Consider the following 21547-nt stretch of genomic DNA (forward strand, 5'->3'; position numbering starts at 1 on the left):
ATCCTCTCTATTTTCTCTCACGTAAATCTTCTCTTCTCTTATATAAATCTTCTCCATCTCTCATATAAATCCTCTCCCATCTTCTCTCATAGAAATCCTCTCCCATCTTTTCTCATATAAATCCTCTCCATCTTCTCCCATATAAATCTTCTCCATCTTCTATCATATAAATCTTCTCCATTTTCTCTCATATAAATCCTCTCCCATCTTCTCTCATAGAAATCCTCTACATCTTTTCTCATATAAATCATCTCCATCTTCTCCCCTATAAATCTTCTCTCATATAAATCCTCTCTATTTTCTCTCACGTAAATCTTCTCTTCTCTTATATAAATCTTCTCCATCTTCTATCATATAAATCTTCTCCATCTCTCATATAAATCCTCTCCGATCTTCTCTCATAGAAATCCTCTCCATCTTTTCTCATATAAATCCTCTCCATCTTCTCCCATATAAATCTTCTCCATCTTCTATCATATAAATCTTCTCCATCTTCTCTCATATAAATCCTCTCCCATCTTCTCTCATAGAAATCCTCTACATCTTTTCTCATATAAATCCTCTCCATCTTCTCCCATATAAATCTTCTCTCATATAAATCCTCTCCATTTTCTCGCACGTAAATCTTCTCTTCTCTTATATAAATCTTCTCCATCTTCTCTCATAAAAATCCTCTTCATCTTTACTCATATCCAATGAAACAAAGATTGTAAGAAGGATGCATGGAATTACGGATGCTGATCATATCCAGTGACGTGGCAGAATTTTTTCATTTCACCTCTTACGATCTTTTTCCCTCTCCATCCTCTCATATCCAATGGAAAAAAAGATTGTACGAAGGATGAACGAAAATGCGAATGCTAATCACATCCAGTGACGTTACAGAATACATCTCTACTGGAAATATTTTTTCTTTTCACCTCTTACGATCTTTTTCCCATATTTTTATCCTCTCTATCTTCTCTCATAAATTCTCTCCATCTTCTCTCATATTCATGCGAAAATTTCTCTTTCATTACTGAACATTAAAAAGAAAAAAAACAAAATTGCGTGGCAAACGAAAATTTTAAAAACCCCACGCAATGTTCCTTACACGTTAATAATTTCAAATTAATCCCATAATCCTGAATTAACATCTTTATCAAAAGCAATCCGTTTATTTTACATAATCAAGAATTTTCTTTCGTTCTCCTGAGCAGATTGTTTCTTTTTTTTCTCTCAGTACATCCACAGTTTCACTTAATTAGCCGACCCTTAAATAGCGAATGAAAACGTGGTGGGGACCTTGAATGAAAGCCGAAAGAACACAAGAAATTGGACCCCCTTACCTCATTACACATCGCTGATGTTAATTCGGTACCTTAAAAGAACCATAATTCCCCGAATATTACATACCCTGATAATTAAATCAACTTTCTTTTCCAGCTGAAAATAGAAAAACTCCTTTTATCAATGCGTACATCTGTGCTCCTTAAATTGGACCCTTCCGGTTAATGTGGAGCCTTTTTTTTTTCCTTTCTCCTCCTCAGCATCTTCCATTATGGAGAATGTCTTAGGTATAAAGTGTACATATATTTAATAGAAAAACTTTGAAATTAGCTACGTATTATAAAGCCTTATCTGATCATGTAGGATTAGCCTTCAGGAGGGGCGCCTACGTTACCCTTTTTTGTTCTTTTAAAAGTGCTAAAACCGACTGAGCCTTGTTCTCTCCTACCTTTCAAACAACGTAATGATATTTGTCATGCACGTGCGTTCTATTATTAAATGATAGTTGTAGAACTAAAAAAAAAAACATTCTCCTACTCTCCTACGTGTAGAAATAGGAGCAAAGACCAGTTGGTAAGGCTTCCTGTGTAATTAGCGTCCTGGGTGTTAAAAAACACTCTTTAATTTCGCCTATGCGGTGGCCGGCTACACGCCACGTCATGTGATGTGATGGGGTCCCTTTTTTTTGTCCCCACTACTGCTATGGCAACCATAACAAACACTTCCAAACACCATTAGGTTTATTTGACTACCAGCATTCGTCATTGAAATAGGAATTTTGTCTCCATTACATCTACAACCTATTGTGTGTGATGTCTGGGTGTACAATTCATTGTCTGTCTCCTTTTAAATCTATTTTTAGAACTTTTTATTTTCGTGCCTTTCTGTGTGTACAGAGAGTTAAGAAAAGTGTCTTTATGGTCAACCTCCCTCCTTTTATTTTAGTATTAAAGACAATTTATACGAATATATATTCACTCCACAAAATATTAGAAATCTTTTGTAATTGGTCAGAGCAGATAATTAAACGTATTCTACACAAATCTAAGTTGTCACTTGGGCTTCATAGAATAGTCTGTTCATGGGGGTTGTTGTTGTTGTAAATTGAGTCTGTTCTGAGATCGAGTTTTCGTATGCTGGATGAAAAACACGAGTTTCTAGGAGAGAAAACCATGCTACCCTCGCCTGAGATCGGCTAACTCGGCCACGTTGTGAAAAGGATCCATAAAACTTCCTCCAGTCATCGACGAGATTCGAACTCGGGTCTTTTCCACCCGATGTGCAATCATGAGGATGATTTTTATGATTTTTCAGAAAGGGTTATTGGCTGGTGTGTCGAAAGAAACCATCTTTAAAGGGTACAATGAGAGAAAGAGGGTAGCAGAGTTCATAGGATCGCTGTCCACCCCACACCGCGTGGAAAAGACCTCAGTTGGAGTCCCGTTGATGAAGTTGGGAATTTTTATGGACCTTTTTTCACAACATGGCAGAGTTAGTTGGGTCTCAAGGAGGGTAGAATGGTTTTTTCTCCCAAAAACTGTTCGATGAACATTCCCAATATTTCCAACACCTACCCTGTCCATCTAATTCTTCAGATCTAAATCTATTTAAGAATGTCTGGGATGTGTTGAAAAGGGCAGTATGGCTCTACAGTTCTCTACCGACCATAATGCAGCAGTTGAGCAATATCCTGATGGAAGAATGGTCAAATCTGGTGCTGGATTCCTGTAGACACTTGCTGGAATCCTTGCCATGACCTTTATCGGTGTAATTTGAGCAAAACGTGATCCTACTAGATATTGAATAAAGTTTATAATTTTTGGCTATATCAGTGTAATAATAAAATAAAACGGTTCAAGCATGTTGTGACAGGTTTAAACATGTTTCATCAGGAATTAGCAATATTCATGTAATGCGCCAGCTGGCATGCTTTTGAAAAGTTCTTTTGAAAAACCCTACAGAGATTTCTAAAGGATACTAAATCAATTAAAAATAAGGAACCAACCAACCAACCAATTATCAACGCTTAGGTACAATCTAAACCAATCGATATCGACACCAAATCCAATATTCAAAGGAGAAAAATCCATTAAAGAAATTCTGCTTTTCATCACTTTTCGTTTCCTACCAGCAAGAATATAAAAGGAACACGCAGCCCATTATAATGTGGAATCAACAGTTGTCTACAAGGGATTGCTCTAAAAATTGCCCTTAATCAGGTTAGATACTTCAGAGATTTGCCCTCATCCAGGAATACACAATATCCTCACAGAGTGTTTTGTTATCCACGAATACTGGCTCTGAAAGAAAGGCTCGCGTCTTATTAGTTTAGTGGTTTGGGAATACTTTCGTATTAGACTTTATTAAGAAAGCTTAAAAATGCATCTGAATTTTTCATTTGCCCAATGTTGGGTAATCTCACTTGGTTGCTTCAGAAGAATCTACTTAAGCAGCAATTACGACTCTTACTTTTGGAGCGACATTACCCCTGATGTTTCCATTATCATCCTCCTGATGTCTGGGTGAGTTATATTACGTTAAAGATTCGTGACCTTTCTGACGAGCTCAAAAAAGTGCGAAACAGCAGTTTGTTCAGAAATTTAGCCAAGTTTGGACTCTTTGCCAACATTCCCAACATTCTGTTATGAACTTCTTATGGTTTATGCTCCTTAGTAGTCAAAACTGAATCTAGTAACTTTGGACTAAAGGGCTACTTTTGTTTGAATTACAGCCCACGCACGTCCTGGGTTCCATTCCACTAAGCGTCTGAGGCAGTGTAGCTCCAGATTAGACCATTCTTTCATCAGGATATTGGTCAGCAGCTATATTGTGGTCGCAAGAGGACTGCGAAACCCAATTTCCCTTTCCAGCTTATCCCAGCCATTCTCTGCGATTCAGATGAGGAGAAATAGGGAGATGTTGAAACCAGGGAGATGTTGAATATCTTGGGAATGTTCCTCAAACCATTCAGATGCAATTTTTCATGGTGGATAGTCGCGTTGTTGTCTTGAAAGAATTCATCTGAATCCAGGTAAAAATGAAACTGCTGGGTGAAATTGGTCCGATACAATAGAGCAGACTCAGTCTGTACCAGCAGAACATACCCCTTACCATTGTACTCCACCAAGAGGTAGTCTGGTTGCATAGCTTCATGATTTCACTCTTCCATTGGGGACTAAACGACCATGACCTGACCTTATTGGGTAAGTATAGAACCATGCCAAAAAATGTGGGCTTGGCAACCATGTATCTTAGACGGGACATGTTTGAGCTTTGTGAGGCTCTGAAAGAGGCCAGAAAAATTAATGAAGGCGGAAATTTCAATGTTGTAAAAATTTCCAGAACTGGAGACCATCGACTCAAATTACAGGGAAGAGGTTTAGACTAGATTGCAGGAAATTTTCTTTTAGCCCGCGAGTTGTTGATTGCTGGAACAAGTCGTAGTAGCAGTGACATGTGATGAAAGAAAGCAAGTGTATTCCTTCTAAATGTTTGTCGAGTTCCTCCTTAAATTTATTTAACCTACCAACTTCCACAACGACAGATGGAACAGTTTGTTCCATTGAGACTCCTCTGACCTCATGATCATTTTCCACTGTCACACAATATTGTCGATTTTTGTGCACCACCACGACCACCAACAACGTCATTCTGAATATCGGAAAGATCACCTGTCTTCCCTGTTACCACATCGTCTAAGGATCCCAGGAAAGCGTACCTGATACCAAGGAACTCGTGATTATACCACGCCACAACTTTTAATTATCAGATGAAGCCAATTGCAAAAAGGTTTCCAATTTTTTGTCCAGTAAGTGTACATCATGTATATAATACCAATAATCTCATCATCCTGGTTTATTTATTATTTAGAAACTTTTATATTAAAATTAATATTAATATTTAATTTATATTAAAATTCATTTGCAATATTAATTTAAATTAAAAAATATATATTTATTTTCTAATAATCTATTAGTATAAATAAAAATATTTAAAATTTAATTATACACGTTTTTATTTAAAACACGTAATTGAGAACTCGCTGATTTCTTTGCAATTGGAAATGAAGGCCAATAAAAATGAAGGCCAGTAGTGCACATGACGTAATAGGATTAGTACATGACGTTTTATGACGTGTAAATATGTACATGACGTATGTATATGACGAGTTAATATGTGAACGACGTGTGTGACGTATTAAGATGTGTGTGACGTATATGTATGACGCGTCAAGATTTAAATGACGTGTATAAGATGAGTACATGACGTACGTACGACATGTTAAGATGTGCGTGACGTATATACATGACGCGTCGCTGATGCACATGACGTGTGTATGACGTATATTATACAAGTAAATTTTATGTACATTTTCATTGATTTTAAAACTCATCTTCTATAAAATACGTTTGTAAATTAATTAAAATTTTAAGAAAAAAATTTATTTCTAATGTACTCTTTTATTATCTCCCAACAATTGTAACACAAAATAGGGATAAATAAATTATTATGAATAATGAAATTTTAAAATTATTTATACACTTTTTCTTTTTAAAAATATACTTGAAAACGCATTTCTTTATTTGTCTACCTGGAGAAATGTTAAGAATTATTCGCCTTAACAACTTCCTGGTTTTATTACAACACGCAGGCTTTTGTGAGGAGTTCCAAATAAAAGAGTTATTGCTTAGAAGTGCTTCGTCAAAAGAAGAAAAGAGAACGAATCTGCGCATTTGCTTAAAATAGATTTCAAGTAACCTTAACAGTCCTTTGCGATTTCATCGATTCTTAAACCACTTTTGACTCGTACGCCTTTCTGTCACATGGGATGCTACTTCTTTTTCTTTCTTTTTTTTTTCTTTGCGGTGGAAAGTTTCCAGTCAGTCTTTTCAGTGAGCAAATGCAAATTTTAAACCCCTCATCACTCGCCCCATCTTTCCCACAAGAAGCTTTTCCAGTATGAACTGATAATAGAGATCGCATCAGTTTTGTGAAAAAATCCAACGTCAGACATCGTTTGCATTTTCTACCCCTAGAGGTCGCGCACGTATCTTTATCAAGTCATAAGCATAGAACACAAAAGCCTACCACAGCTGTAAATCGAATCAACAAGATGTTTCCCCTCCTACTTTTGGGGATATATCCACCCATTTGAAAACTGTACTCATAAATATTAAACAGTTCATCTCTCGGGGGTTTGCAAACTCGAACAAGACGAAGATGATAAACTTGCTAGTTTATTCGTTCTCTCGACTATGACACTGACGAATTGATGTCTTTAGAATTTCAGACGCATGTATTTATTCGAGTCTGTTTTAGGTCAAACCACTCTTCTTCTTCTTTTTTTCTTTTTTTTTTTTTTTTTTTGGAGATTTGTGCCAATGTGGTTTTGCATTGATATTGACGTGGTGCAGTTACGCTGTTTGAAATATTTAAATTCATAAATAAGTCATGCGCGGTGAAGTGAAACCACGTGAATTTGCGATTGAAAAATTCATCTGAAGAAGAGCTGGTCTCTTGATGAACGGATTCTGTTTTTAAGAAGTTGATTTATCTAATTAAAAAGCAGAGGGCGCTTTAAAATATTCATATAAGTGTATTTAAATTTTATTTTAAAAATTTATAATAAAGGTGGCAATATAAGCATTTTCCATCTAAACGTTTTAGTTGTTCGCATATACACTGCCCTTCCATAAATATACGGACGCCTGCTTATTTACAGGAAAATTATTTGAATATTTCTTAATTGTACAGTTAGAGCAGGGTATAATTGAAAACTCTATCGAAGTCGAGATTTATAAAAAAAAGATTGGAAAGCAGTTAGTACAACAACCAGATTTTAACGTGCCATCTTAGTGAGGCTGTTAAGTGTCTTCGTAAGAGGGCCATATTCCAGTGTGAAATGGTTTCTCCATCAAGGCAATTCCAGGCCCCATATGACTAAAATTTTGCAGACAGTGATCACTGGCATAGGTTCCGAGGTTCTGCCATATCCCCCTTATTCAGCGGACTGAGCCCCGTGTGATTTCTTCCTCTTTCCACGTCTGAAGAAAGCTTTGAAGGGCAACTCCACAAAGTGTATAAGTTATTCTGGGAATTGCTATTCCCCAAGCGTAAGACCTTTCCTTTAGCTGCATTCAAGCATAGCTGCCAATTCTCTGACCATCTTTGAAGTCTGTTGAAGTCATTGTGAAGAAACGCTGCTCGGCCTTGATCATGGCGTATTGTTACTGCGTACGCCGAATGGTCAGCGCAAGGGTACATAAGTACACGTGCCTCGAGTGACCGTGGTTCAGGCCCGTGACTGCTAAATACGGTGCTGTTTCTTGTATTCTCTCTATCTTGTAAACTTTCGTGGTCGTCCTGGGGGTATAAACAGAAAATTTATTTTAAAATATGTAGTCGTCTGCAAGACGAATTAAATAATTTTAATATCGTATTTAGATTTAGGTGGTTTAGAAATATTCTAGTTAATAATCTTAAATCTGAAAAACCTCCCTAGATTTAAAAAAAAAAACTTTAAATTTTTATTTTATATTTTATGTATTTTAGATTTTTAATTTTATCTTGAAGGCTTCATACTTGAAGATAAATAAAAACAAAAACAAATAGAGGATTCCTAAAATCGAAGAGTAATTGTCTTTTTCTATCCTCTACGCTGGGGAAACTCCCCAACCTACGATTTTCAAAAGTAGGTTCAGACACCCTACTGCGCATGTCTGAACCTGGAAAACATAATTTCGCAAAAGTAATCCAATTATCTTACATCCATTCGCTATCCACAACCCCCTTCTTTTGGATAGAAGTCTTTTATCCTCTCATTTCTGTTCCCTCTTCTCCCCCTACCCCCAATCTGGTATATTCCCTCTTCTGGATGACAAATACAGATGACGAGAAAATGAGAAACTCACCCCACGTGGGGCACGAGCCAGTAAGTTGTCAATTTCAAAAGTGCCCGTTGCTAAGTGATTGATGTCCATTTCACACTTTGATCGTCTGCACTTTCGAATACTCGTCGGTACCAAACGATTTTCTTGTAATTAAAAATTCGTCTGAATACGAGAAAGAGTTCTTTTGTCTTAAAAGGGGGGAGCTTTATAAACACACAACTGTGAAAATACGCATTCAGAGGAATACAATAACCCTCTTGAAGTGGCTCTAACAATGGCTGACAGTGTGACGAAGTAGTTCCAGCCTTCTGTGGAAAGATCCCATGGGGATACTTTCGGGACGACAAAGGAACTTCGACCTCCCTTGAGAAATACTGCGTAAAAGGGAAAATTCTCAAACAACTCGAACGAATTGCAGACTTTGTTGAAATTTTCAATTCTTATGAGCTCGACAAATAGCCAATTATAATATTTATTTAAATAAGTAACATTATAAGTCAAAGTGAGTGCGAACCCGGTTCTATTCTTGATATCTAACATTCACAGTTTATTTATTGGAAAACTCGCAATTCTTAATCAAAATTCTACTAGCTCAGAACTGTGTATTTAATTCAAAAATTATTTTAAATTCAAAATTAATTTTCTTACTAATACTGAAATATTTATTTTCTTTCCATATTTAGAATTTTTTTTACGCTCCCATTGATCGAAGCAAACATAATGCTAAATCCAAAATGGCAGACTTTGTTTAAAAATTTTTAGATTCCAAAATGGCGGATTTGTTGAGAAATTAAATTCAAAATGGCGTCCTCCATCAACAATTCGCTTCTTCACAAATTCTGTATTAAAGTAGTGCAATACCGAGGCAACTCGTTGTTGTACGTTTAATGGAAGTCTACTGGACATGGTCTTCTCCTCAAAATGGCGAATTTGTTGAGAAATTATGTGGTTCAAAATGGCGTCCTCCATCAACAAAATTCTTAATTTAAATCTAAAATAGTATAAATCCTGAACTGTTTGCTTCTTTGCAAATTCTATTTGAAAGTAGTGCAATACCGAGGCAACTAGGAGTTGTACTACTTTAATGGAGATGGTTTTGTCCTCAAAATGGTTGATTTGTTGAGAAATTAAGTGGTTCAAAATGGCGTCTTCTACCAACAATGTTCTCGTTTACATATATTTGCTTCTTGACAAATTCTATTTGAAATTAGTGCAAGACCAAGACAACTCAGTGTTGTATATTTAATGGAAATGAACTGGATGTGGACTTCTTCTCAAAATGGCGTCCTAATGTTTATAACAGTTTAATACCAATTTTACGTCCACTTGTTTAAAGAGGAGAATTCGTTTAGCGTCATATCTTTCAAGATTTCAACTAGGGAATTCCACCTCATCAAATAATCAACTCATTTCACGTCTTATAATTGTTTTGTGGACACACTGAAGTTAGCGTTCTAATTAGCGGCTTTCTTTGACTGGGGAAAGTTGTTTTTTTTTTCTGCGCGCGAACTAATTAAAAGTTGCTGAATTTAATTTATTATCGTAAGTTTGGAAGCAAAAAAAAGTACTTGCTCGACTGATGTACTACATCTTAAAAAAAAACCAGAGAAAACTCAAGAATATATTCTTCAAAACCCCAACAAGACACACGCAAGTAGAACACAAACTATCATCATAGTTCCTGATCTAGTTGCATACGATTGCAGCCAATCGATTTTTTAATTAAGCACCTATCAGAAATTATGTGCATATTGCTTGAATTAAGAAATCCTGCCAAGAAGTTTTTTGATGATGCCGGCACGTTTCTTTGGTTAAAGGAAGATTTTTTTCTTTCTTTCTTTCTTTTTTGTATCGTGTGTTTAAGAAACGTGGAGAGGAAGAAAAAAATTGTTCGACAAATGCACTTCGGTTTATAATAGCCCCATGAAATGAATATGAATTAAATTATACTTTCAATCTATCTTAATTTCTTGGGTAAATAATTTTGACAAAAGAAAAAAAATTCTTTGTATTAACAAGGGCCGGAATTATTTACCGGGCAATTTTATGCATTTTCTGAAGGCAATTTTTGTGAGGAAAATTTTATTAGAATACATTAAAGTTTGAAGATTGAAGAAGTGAACGTGGCAAGAGATTATTCTTCGGAAGAAGCTAAACACCAAAATGTTTCTTGATTATATACCATTACAAGGAATGTAATATCTTCACACATCTGCAGCTTCTGTCTTCCTAACAACAGGATCTAATCCGGGGTGGAGGAAAAAGCCGTTGCATACTGATAGCTAAAATTGCTCTTTCACTCATCTTTTCCATCCACAGGTCTCTTATTTAATATTTATGCACATATTTATTCATTACCAATACAATAAATATTGTTCGCGCGTGGGGTGCTGTGTACATTAATAATCGCCTTACTGGCACCATCTTACTCTCACAAGCTGCATTCTCCTGCTGGCTCTAAGCTCGTGGTTGAGCAGCATCTCTAGGAGAGGAGGTAAATTGCGTATCTGATATTACTTCAGATGGTACGATGAGTTTTCTTAGTGAAAATCCAAATTATAGGGGTGGAGGTTTAGATTAGGCTAAAAGGAAACAAAATAGTAATAGTTAGATTCATATATTTAGTAAACTGATAACAAAATACGGGGAAAAAAGCAGCGACTTTTATGAGTGAACCTAATATTGCCATATTGCCTATTTATTCCTCCAATCAGTGCATGACAACAAGCATAATATCCAGTTCTTCAGCTATGGTATATAGATAGACTATATTATATATCTGATAAAAATAATTAAAAATTGTCGGATTTCTATTGGTTGGATTTTAATAAAATTATGGACGGCTCGACAAATCTTTCTAAAAAAGCCATATTTAAAATTTAATGGAAGTCCATCCAATGGGAGTCGAGTTATTACCTGCGGACGGACGGATGGACATGGAAAAAAAACAATAGGCAGTTTACGCATGTGTGCTACAACTTTGTGCTTGTAACTTTTACGATCGGCGCAGCAGTTCCAGTTGGAGCTATGATCAATAATGGAAGTTCAGAAATTCGTAAGCCATCAGTGAATTAAGGTATCAAGATTCTCCATGCACATGGCCTTCTGCTGTCATTCTTTTGAAGATGTCAATATAGCGCGGATACCGCTCTTTTACACCTGAGGAAACTCGATTAACGATTTTAACCGCAGACTGTACCATCTAAAGAAAAAGAAAAATGTCATATTTTTTTTTAATATGAAAAAGGCATCGAGGGTGAGTTACCAAACATTTTCGAAACGTTTGTTTCATAGTGAAATAAGGCCTAACAAAACCACCTGCTTATCTGGTGGATGTCGCCACACTTAAGTTTTTACGCAATCGGAATTTCTTACTCCGTTTAGCAGAAGGAGACTAACAGACAGGCAAACCAAAAGATTCCAGTAGCAGCTTTCGCGCTGCACGCCTCAATGATTCTTGCTTGCGTTTCCTCTGAGATTATTGTTAGAGCACATGACGTCTTTGAAAAAGAGGAACAATACAAAAAGAGGGGGAAAAAAAAAAAAAAGTACAGAAAAAATCCGTTACGCGTCGCTGAGTGTAAATGCGAATTTATTGGGGATCTACGTTTGGCTCCAAATTCGCGTTTTTGAGATTTAATGCGGCGCGTTCGTGAAGGAGAAGAAATAATATTACGATCGGTTAAAAAAAAAAAAAAAAAAAAAGGTCTCAAATGAATAACCACAATGATACGAAAAATCTGAAAAGTATAAATTAGAAGAGAATTTTCGGCAGAGAGAAAGATGAGATAAGAAGAAAAGAGAAAATTAGATAACCTAAATAGAAAAAAAAAACGGTAAGTAGCTGTTTAGAATGTTCATTGTATTATTTAGGATATTTAGGCCTAAATTTGTGGAAAAGGCAGATGGAATGTCAGTTTAATTTATTGTTGTAAGCCGTTTGCGTTTTTTATTGTTTAAAAATTAGGCCTAAATTTGTCGAAAAGGCAACTAATGTCAATTTCCTTCATTGTTGGAAGCCATTTACAGTTTCGTATTGTTTAGAAATGTAGGCCTAAATTTGTGAAAAAGGCTGCTAATATCGATTTCGTTCGTTTTCAATGACGTGGTGCTTGGTTTTATTAGCGAAAATTTTATTTAATTGCTGCCAATAATATTTCTGTACTCCTTCGTGGGTTTATTCCGTGAAAGGGCTTCTGTAACCACCCTTCAAAAAGGGCAGCGTTTATTGCCACCATGCATTACACTAATCTGTTCTTTAAAGAAGCCAGAGACTGAAAAAAAGAGAGAAAGAGTTCATCAATCCTAAATGTCAGTTGCAACAAATGTAGATGACGGGTGGGTAGGAGGGTATATACGGGTCATCAAAAGCGTTTTTCTAACAGTTTATCTCAAGTAGCACCAACTTCCTGACGTTAATCTTCTTCCAGTCAACACCTGCCGCTGAGGATTTCATGCAAAGTACGCTAATTAGCATAGTACATTATGGTAATTAACGAATTTCATTGTGTATTCGATCCTGCCCACAGTAGATTGGGCATTAGTATTCTTTAACAGCGGGAGACCTCTTAAGAGAATGGAACTTCATCCCATTTCTACCAAACTACACAATAGATGTGTAGCCGAGATGAGACACAACATCTTAGCAAACTTCCGGACGGTTCCAACAGCTTCGTCACCTAACTGTAAAATCACTTTGCCACCATCTTGCTTGACGCTTGGGGATTAAGCTGTCTTCAGAGTTTGGGGAGGTGAAGGGTAGAAGGACTAATCACACAGATGCCTTAATTATGATCCATGGAAGAACGTGGGAGAAAAAATCGGTAATTTCATCATCGAAGTTGTTCAAGATTAGGCAACTATTGTATTCCTCTTTTGTATACATTAACCGCTGCCTAAAGGTCTGTAAGAACTAGAAAAGATTTTTTAATCGGCCAAACCATGTCCGGACTGGTTTGGGAGAGAAAGAGCGACAGATGATAGATTAATTAACCTCTTTTGAATACATTCTAGAAGTCTGTGAGAGGTTATGGGGGGCACTGTCCCAGATATAGCAATAATATTCCATGGTAGGGATTATTTGAGGTTTGTAGAGTGAGCAGCCGTTTGGAAGAAAAGTAATTCCCAGAGCGAAAGAGAAAACTCAGTTTTTTAGATGCAGAGGAAGCAATATTTGTGATGTGCTTATGCCAAGAGAGAAAGAGATTAGAAGTCAGGGTAATCCTTAATAGAGATATGTGATCTTGTCTAGCGATCCGAGTATCATCGAAGATGAGCATAAGAGCTGAAGACTTTTTTGGGGAAATGAGAGAAGACTAATTAACTAAGTTTTCTTGGCCGAACAGGAGAATTACCTGTAGATCGGCATTTAAGGAATTGGTGGTGGATATTCGAGAAGTAGAAGCTGTTTGTGCAGGGAAAGGTTTTTTTAGATTGGAAGGTGGAATATAGTTTGCTATCATCAGCTAAACGATGGATAGGATTTCCAGTCACCGGAAGAAGTTCGTTAATATACAAGAGGAAAAGAGTGGGAGACAGTGATGAAACTTGGAGAATACCAGCATTGCGTAGACGTTAGAAGACCGTTTACCAACACCTGCAGTGGGCGGTTAAAGAGAAACTAGATACCCAATTGCAAAGAAACAGTCGGAAATCCATAAATTGGAAGCTTGTTTAGAAGACCTTTATGCCAGACACGATCAAAATCCTTTGAAATGTCGAGCTTCTTCAGTTTCATCAATCTTTTCCATCAAATTTGTCCAAAGTAACATTACCCAAAATATCACTAGTTGATCTCCAGCTTCAATAATCTAAAATTACTTAAAGAATACAAAAAAAAAATCGGTAATTTCTTCGAAGGTATTCAGATTAATGCATGTCTCTTCGGAATAGATTTATGTAAATAGTTCATTACCCGCTGCCTATAACTATAATTGCCTAAAAAACTAAGTAAACTATAATTGCCTAATAAAATATGCCTAGTAAACTATAATAGCCTAAAAAATTATAACTGCCTAAAAAACTAACTACCCAGAAAACTATAATTGCCTAAAAAACTATAATTGCCTAAAAAACTAATTACCTAATAAAATATAACTGCCTAATAAACTATAATTGCCTGACCACTAACTGTCTAAACTACAGCTGCCTTACTATAAACATGGTCGCAATAAAATTTCTATTTAGAAAATCCAGTCGATGACGTCATCATTACGTAATCTATCACTTTTGTTCCACCCAGTGTAGAATAAGATAGCAGAAAAAAGGTGTTTGAGTAAATTTCTAATTATTGATTAAAATAATTAAAACTAATCACTAATTACCTTCAGAAAAGTAATCAAATTTAATTTTTCAGTTTATTTAATAAAATTAAAAATTACTCCCTAATAAATTACATAGCAATTTTGGATTTTTTTTTTTTTTTCGAAATTCATACTAGCAGGAAACGAAGAATCACATGACAGCAGAGACAAATCGCGCAGGCGTATTATAACTCTCGTAGCATCTCTGAAATCAGAAACTCTGATGCATCATACGTTATAAATATTTACAAACAATCAAACACAGAAAAAAAAATAGGAAAATATGGTAATTTTCTGTAAAATACGCTAAACTGGTTTATGATTAACCCAAGACATTTAAACCTTCAAATAAAATGGGTTAATTCATTTAAAAAACATTCCACACAGTGGAAAATTTCACTGCATATACAACAGATGCAGAATGGAATCTTCATCCGGATGCAGAATGGAATCTTTATTCGGAAACACGTGATATTTTACCTACGGGGTCTTCTGTAGCAGTCGGTGTTTAGATGCGTTCTGGTGCAACGGATGTCTGTGCCTTGCAGCAGTTCAACTTTCCGATTGCTTTTTTTTTTTTCTTAAAGGGTTGAGAAGAAGATTCAGCGAACCATACAGTCGTCAGGACAACATGTTGCTAAGGTAAGAAGTATTTTCAAATGATCCGACTTAGCGAACTGTCAAACACTCTTATTGGAGCTAACATCTGCGAGAAGTAATCGAATAGTCTCTCTCTATCTCTCTCTCTCAGTGCGCTGCTATCAACAATAACATGTTCTTGACGAAGAGCTAACTTAACTCATCATTGCACTCTGAAAGTAGCTTGGGGAGAGAAAAATTGAAGCCCTTTTAACTTCACGAGTGTCTCTATACGTGTACGTAATCTTTAATAGATGCTCTCTTCGCTGTTGGATTCAGTTTTTAAAGAAATTTTGCCCCTCTAGATGTTTCTGTGCAGTTATTGGGACTATCGGTGATAATGCAATAATCCTCCATCCAGTCCATCTCATGCCCTCTTGGAGTTTTACATGTTTGCTTTGATTAAATGTGTTCGTCGATTTACTGAAGGGGGTTTCTTCCAGTCGTGGGTGTGCCTCCTGTGAACAGATCATTTATACAAAGTTGGTAATAATGGTGAGGAGGAGAAACAGCTCTGTAACAAACTTAGAATACTACTGAGGAGTTGATTCCCATCTTATTCTGAAGGCTGTCTCTCCATGACACGCCCAATCATTATCTTTATAATTCTGGATCAGAGAATGTTCTGACAAGACCGCTTGAATAAATTCGCAGGAAGAGACCCGAATTGTGGAAGGATGGTCTCCATCAAGACAATGCTCCAGGGCACACTTATGCTCTCTTGGGATTTTATATGTTTACGCGCTCTCTGTTAGTGGCCAAAAACAAATCCATGTGTGTGTGCGAACAACGTGACTAGATACAAATGGTTGAGTTGCGATGTTTCCACCAGCTGTTTTTTGTGTGTCCAACTCTTTCTACTCTCTAGCGATTGGACGTACGTTGCAAGTGGCAACGTACTCTTAGCACGTCTCCTATGAGAGGATCTAGGCCCTTTTCTCATCCCATTATATCCCAATTATTTGTCATTGATTGCGCATGGATTTTATATCCTACTTTTCACTGCCATTTATACGTCATGTGACCTCTGGATTAATCCGCCACCTTTAAGAGTGAGTTATGTGAGAGAGGCGGCATTCCTTCCTTGTAGTACGGAGGCCACACCTCGACCCCTGCTTACGTTGATTCTCTCCTAGCACCCAGAGTGTTCTAGATGCATAGGTGCTGTATTTCAGGACTCGCACATGGAGATTGAACTCAGGGTTACTAACAGTCCCACCATCGTGAAGGTCCAAGCACAGGATTTGGCTGTCACAGACCCACTGGACTTTGCCGAAGTTAGGTCCACTTGACTTGTCTGTCACCCAACCATCAGCTTCATCAGCGTTTTAGACTCTCAGGTAGCAAGCAAAGCTTGACATACCTGAGAGAATGTCTGTGACAGTCTCAAGGACCATATTTAGAGCGTACTGGATTTTTTCATCCTTTTCCTACCATTCTCTCAATCTTTCTCTCTCTTCATATATGTCTATTTTTATCTTACGTCCATCTACACATCATCCTACTTCACTATCCATCTATCAACACATACAGGCGTTGTGTCTCTCTAATTATCTAAATCCACATCACTCCCAATTTATCCCAACCTATAAATCTTCCTAACTTTCCTGGTCTATACGTCCTTCACCCCCCCCCCTCTCTCTCTCTCTCATTTTATTTTAATCCGTTAGATCTGCATTTTTCTTCCTCTTAGCATCACAATCACTCCATTACACGCTGATATTTAAAGAATTAACGGCTTTTATTTTATACTTTTACTAATTGGTGAAAACGGTTGTCCCTAACCGTTAAGGCCTTGACGAATCATTGGATACCAGAACTTCTTCTATCACTCCATCTAATTACGCACTCTTCCTCCAAATAAAAAAGCAGCACGAAAAGATTTCATCAAAAGAAAACACAAAACCTAAATCTAAGGTCATTGATAAAGGCTCTTGTTTCACATTCGGAAATGAGCTAGCCAGAGAGAGAGAGAGAGAGAGAGAGAGAGAGAGAGCAGAACACACTACGCTTTTACGTATGCGAAATTGCATCTCCAACTCTACAAACATTATCGACTGCTTGCAGAGAGATTTTGGCCTCCTCACTGCCATTCTGTGCGCAGGTGAAACGGAACAGTTCGTGTCGTTTTGCTGCTTCTAACAGTCCCACTCATCCACTCCTGCATCGACAGCCGACGCTCTTAATTCCCCTGTCGACCTTCGACGACACTTTGCTTCCCACTCACGTGGTCAACGGCGTTCGTGGTCACATGGCTCCTCCGAAAGCGGAACAAGGAAGAGGAGAACTTAATTACACAAGAATCTTAAATCCTCGATCGACGTAAGTTCCTCCAACTAACAAACTTGTCTTGTTCGGGATAAACATAAGACTTAGATTTAATCAGAAGCTTTTTATTTCCCCCCTCCACCTTCTCTTCGAATTATTACCAATAAAAATCGGCCTTAGAAAATATTCAAATATCGATATTGATTAATTATTTATCGCATTTTGGTAATCAGAAGGATGAGGCGAATAGAAAGCAGACGATGAAGCAAACAGAAAGCAGACGATGAAGCAAACAGAAAGCAGACGATTCGTCACAATTCTACAATTGTTTTAACTACTCGATTGTTGTAAGATGTCGATTTCCTCTCGAGATGTACCAAGCAATCGTCTGCTCGTGGAACGTGCGCGTGACCTTGATAATGGCGAACAAAGTCCATTTCTTAGTTTGGTTAATGTATTTGTTTTTCAAAGTAATTAATCACATCTGGCAGTTGAACTATTTTCATTTGTCAACGAAAATTTCACTGGCTTATTCATCAACAACTTCATTCTTTCTTTCTTTCTGTTTTTTTGTAATGTGCCATAACTTCGATAACCACTAGACCATCATGATTCATTAAGGAGTTTGATAAATGCTTTTCTTTCTCGAGTTTATTCCTGGTTCGCTTTATGTTTTGCTATTAAAAGCTTTTTCAAATGGACTGTTCGTGATGAATACTAAATATCAGTCAAGAAACCCCGAACAAATTTCGTGTTGGCGCGAATGCAAATATGCCATCCGGAGTCTATAAGAAGTTATTTAATTACAGCGATCTCTAAATGACGTATCTAAAAATCCGGATATTAAATAGCATGAAAACACTTCAATTTGAAAAGTTAAACCATTTCCTGCTACCAGTTTAAGTAAAGTAAGAGAAGAGCCAATTTTCTGAGAAAGTGTGTGCGTGGTTTGATTTTTTTCCGCCAGATAAATGATGCACTGCAGATAAATGAGAATTCCGACAGGAAGTATAACGAAAAAATATAAATGAATCAGCTATTTTGAACCTTGTCTTAAAATTTACCAGTATAAATATTATTAAAATACAAAAGAAAATGAAAAATCATCAAAACGCATAAAATATTTCGTTATGAGTTTTTTTAATAAACTATTTCGCGGGTTTAATGCGCCAGTTTATGATGTCTGATATTTAAATGTATTGTAATAGCAGAGCGGTCTGTGTCGTTAAAAAAAATTAATTTTCTAGAAAAAGTTCATTAATTTAATTATTTTACTTTTTTAAATCGTATTAAGCGCACCAAGAGTCTCAAAATTATCAATTTTAACCACTAAGAACTATCAATTGTTGTCATCTACCATAAAACGTCACAAAAGTCAATTTCAGCACGCGCGTAACTATTATCAATTGTCGTTTTCAGCACGAGCGTAACAATTGTCAATTGTATTCACCACGAGCGTAACAAAGATTACTTTTTGTCACTTTCAGCGCGCGCGTAAAAATTATAAATTGTTGTCGTTTTCAGCACGAGCGTAACAATTATCAATTGTTGTCGTTTTCAACACGAGCGTAACAATTACTTTTTTTTGTCACTTTCACCACGCGCGTAAAAATTATAAATTGTTGTCGTTTTCAGCACGAGCGTAACAATGATTACTTTTTTGTCACTTTCACCGCGAGCGTAACAATTAATTGTTGTCATTTTTAACACGCGCGTCTCTTACTAATATTGTTGTCATTTTCAACAATAGTGCAACGGCTCTCAACTGTTTTTTTTTTTTCTCTTTAATTATTAATTTAATTTCAAATATAAATGTCAAAATATTTATTGTTTCTCCTGAAATAAATTTTTAATATTTAGCGATTCTGAGATCGTGTAGATTTTGATGTACTTCCATTAATACAAAAAAATTTTAATTTCATTGAAAACAGAATAAAGCATAAAATTTCACTTACCACAGACTCCAGTGACGAAAGTCAAAACTATAAAAGCAGCTTGGGTACAAGTATCGAAAAGTGATGATCGGAACACACCCCTTGGCACTCTAGAAGACCTCCTGTTTATCCTATCTGCTATTTGACAGGTGACATCTGTATTGCCAGATCCCAGCTGGAGAGGTGGCATTGGTCTAGAATTGGGGGGGTTTAGAAAAACCGGTATATAAAATCCGCAGAAAAAATCCTGAAGGGGAAGAAGAAGAAGAAGAAGGTCAAAGTTGAGAGGTCATCAGCACGGGCCGGCAATTGGAAACGTACCGTGTGTGTGTTTGCTTTCCACTCGATAAACGGAAGGAAAAAACAATCATTTCAGCCCCAGTCTAATTGCTTCATCTTTCTTTAGAGTAGAGGGGGGGATCCTAAGAAAGAAGGTGGAAACCACACCACCGCGTTCATACGCACACACACACACATACACACCGACGACAGCACGTGCTACTTAAGAAGTTTAGGAGTCTTAAAGGACACGATTGCTGACACCTCGTGATTTAACATCTAACGACAGTATCCAGGGCTTTCTCCACCCCTTTAAAACTGTTCCCCCCTTTTAAAAAAAGAGGCGTTTTAATTTTCAAAAATACACCAGGGTTGTTTGGAACGCGAAGTCCATGGCTTCGACGCAAGGTAACTCAGCTATCGACACTCCACGGCGGTACGCTGAGTTCGTTGGGCTGCCCGCGGCGCGTTCTAATCCAACAGCGTCCCCGCGAGCAGAGTGAAGCCTGAATCACGTGGACTGGCTGACACCAATGCTTCATAAAACTTGGGGGAGAGTTGTCTGAGAGCGCCCTCTACAACGAAAAGGAGTATTTTTAAGCGGAGCCCGTCTTGTTTCCTCAATGGTTCTATTCGGTGAAAGAGCTCCACAGATATCAATATATAGTAAAGGAAGTCGACACTGCTTCTTTTTTTTTTTGTTTTACATATTTCGTTACCATAGCAACAATGGCGCGAAGTGTTGCCCATAAGATAGCATTTACCTACGAGCGATATTATGATATCAGAGAGAAGAAACCGCTGTGGCATTCTATGTAATGTCGAGAAACGAAATTTAGGCGCTAAATGGGGATTTTCGGGGGCCCTTACGCCACGCAATGAGAATGGATGAATATGGAAATCACGACGTTTCGTGTCTGGATTTCTCCTTCGACCTCAGCAAAGAAAGCTGAGAGCTAAATTTTGATGATATTTGTTCCATTGCAGGAAATTTATACGAATATTGGAGTGGATGGAAGTACTGCATATGCGTTTCCAGTGGATTTTTGAAATAACCCAACCTGTTGTGGAGAATCCCTCGTTTCTTTTCTGGTCGTGGAGAGCAAGATTTGGTGAGGATTTACCATCTCCTCCACCTATAACGAGTGAAGGAAATGTAAAGTAGATTTACAGGCACCTTTTTTTTTTTTTTTTTTAAATCCTTAAATTAATATTTAAAATAAATAATAAATAGCGTGTTTTTAGAAAGATTGTTTGAACAATAATTCAGTTTAAAATTTCATTTTAAATATCTTTTGGATTTCTATATTAAATGTTTTTCTTTAAGATTTTAAAAGTAGTAATAATTGGTATTATAAAACTATAAATATAGAAAGTTCTTGTATTTTATTATTAATTTATAATAATAGTAATGATAGTACAATTAAATGTAATGAAATATTTCAATAATAAATAATTATTATTATAAAAATTAAGCGTACATTTGTACGTTCATGTATGACCACTTTGCGGGTTCACAACGTTTCTGGACTGTGTGACGAATCCTGTCATCGGACCCATTCAGGACAGAACGAATTTTGGCTTTTACTCTCACTATGCAATTAAATATTAATTGCAAATGATGAATGAAGTAAATTAAAATACCACAAATGTCATGAACCAATTACTTCGAGAACAATTTCTGAGCATTTCTCTCTCACTCTCTTTCTCTCTATTTCTCCATTTATAATTTTCTTTCTTTCTTTCTGTCTATTACTCTCCCTCTCTGTTTATCCTTCACTCTTTCTAATCCTGTCCATCATTTTATCTCTTCTCTTTATTTCTTTACTCTTTCGCTCTCTCTTTCTATCTCTTTCGCTTTCTATTTCTTTCCTTTTCTCTTATTTTCTTTCTATTTCTTCTTATTATCTTTTAATTTCTGTTTCTTTTAATTTCTGTTTCTTTCTGTTTCTATTTCTTTCCTCCT

At 36.6% G+C, this 21547-nt stretch overlaps 1 protein-coding gene across 1 annotated transcript in view; it reads right to left on the reverse strand.

Moving 5' to 3' along the window:
- Positions 1 to 20281, reverse strand: part of LOC150075446 (uncharacterized) — a 200192-nt gene extending 179911 nt beyond the window's left edge. Inside the window, exon 1 of the mRNA XM_090388307.1 lies at positions 19324 to 20281. Coding sequence (XP_090244433.1) covers positions 19324 to 19492 — 169 coding nt within the window. The 5' untranslated portion in view covers positions 19493 to 20281. The remainder of the gene's footprint in view (positions 1 to 19323) is intronic.
- Between the last annotated feature and the right edge of the window lie 1266 nt (positions 20282 to 21547).

This window comes from Mastigoproctus giganteus, chromosome 14 (genome assembly GCF_048544385.1).
Source record: "Mastigoproctus giganteus isolate SK-2022 chromosome 14, ASM4854438v1, whole genome shotgun sequence".
Lineage (NCBI taxonomy): Eukaryota > Metazoa > Arthropoda > Arachnida > Uropygi > Thelyphonidae > Mastigoproctus > Mastigoproctus giganteus.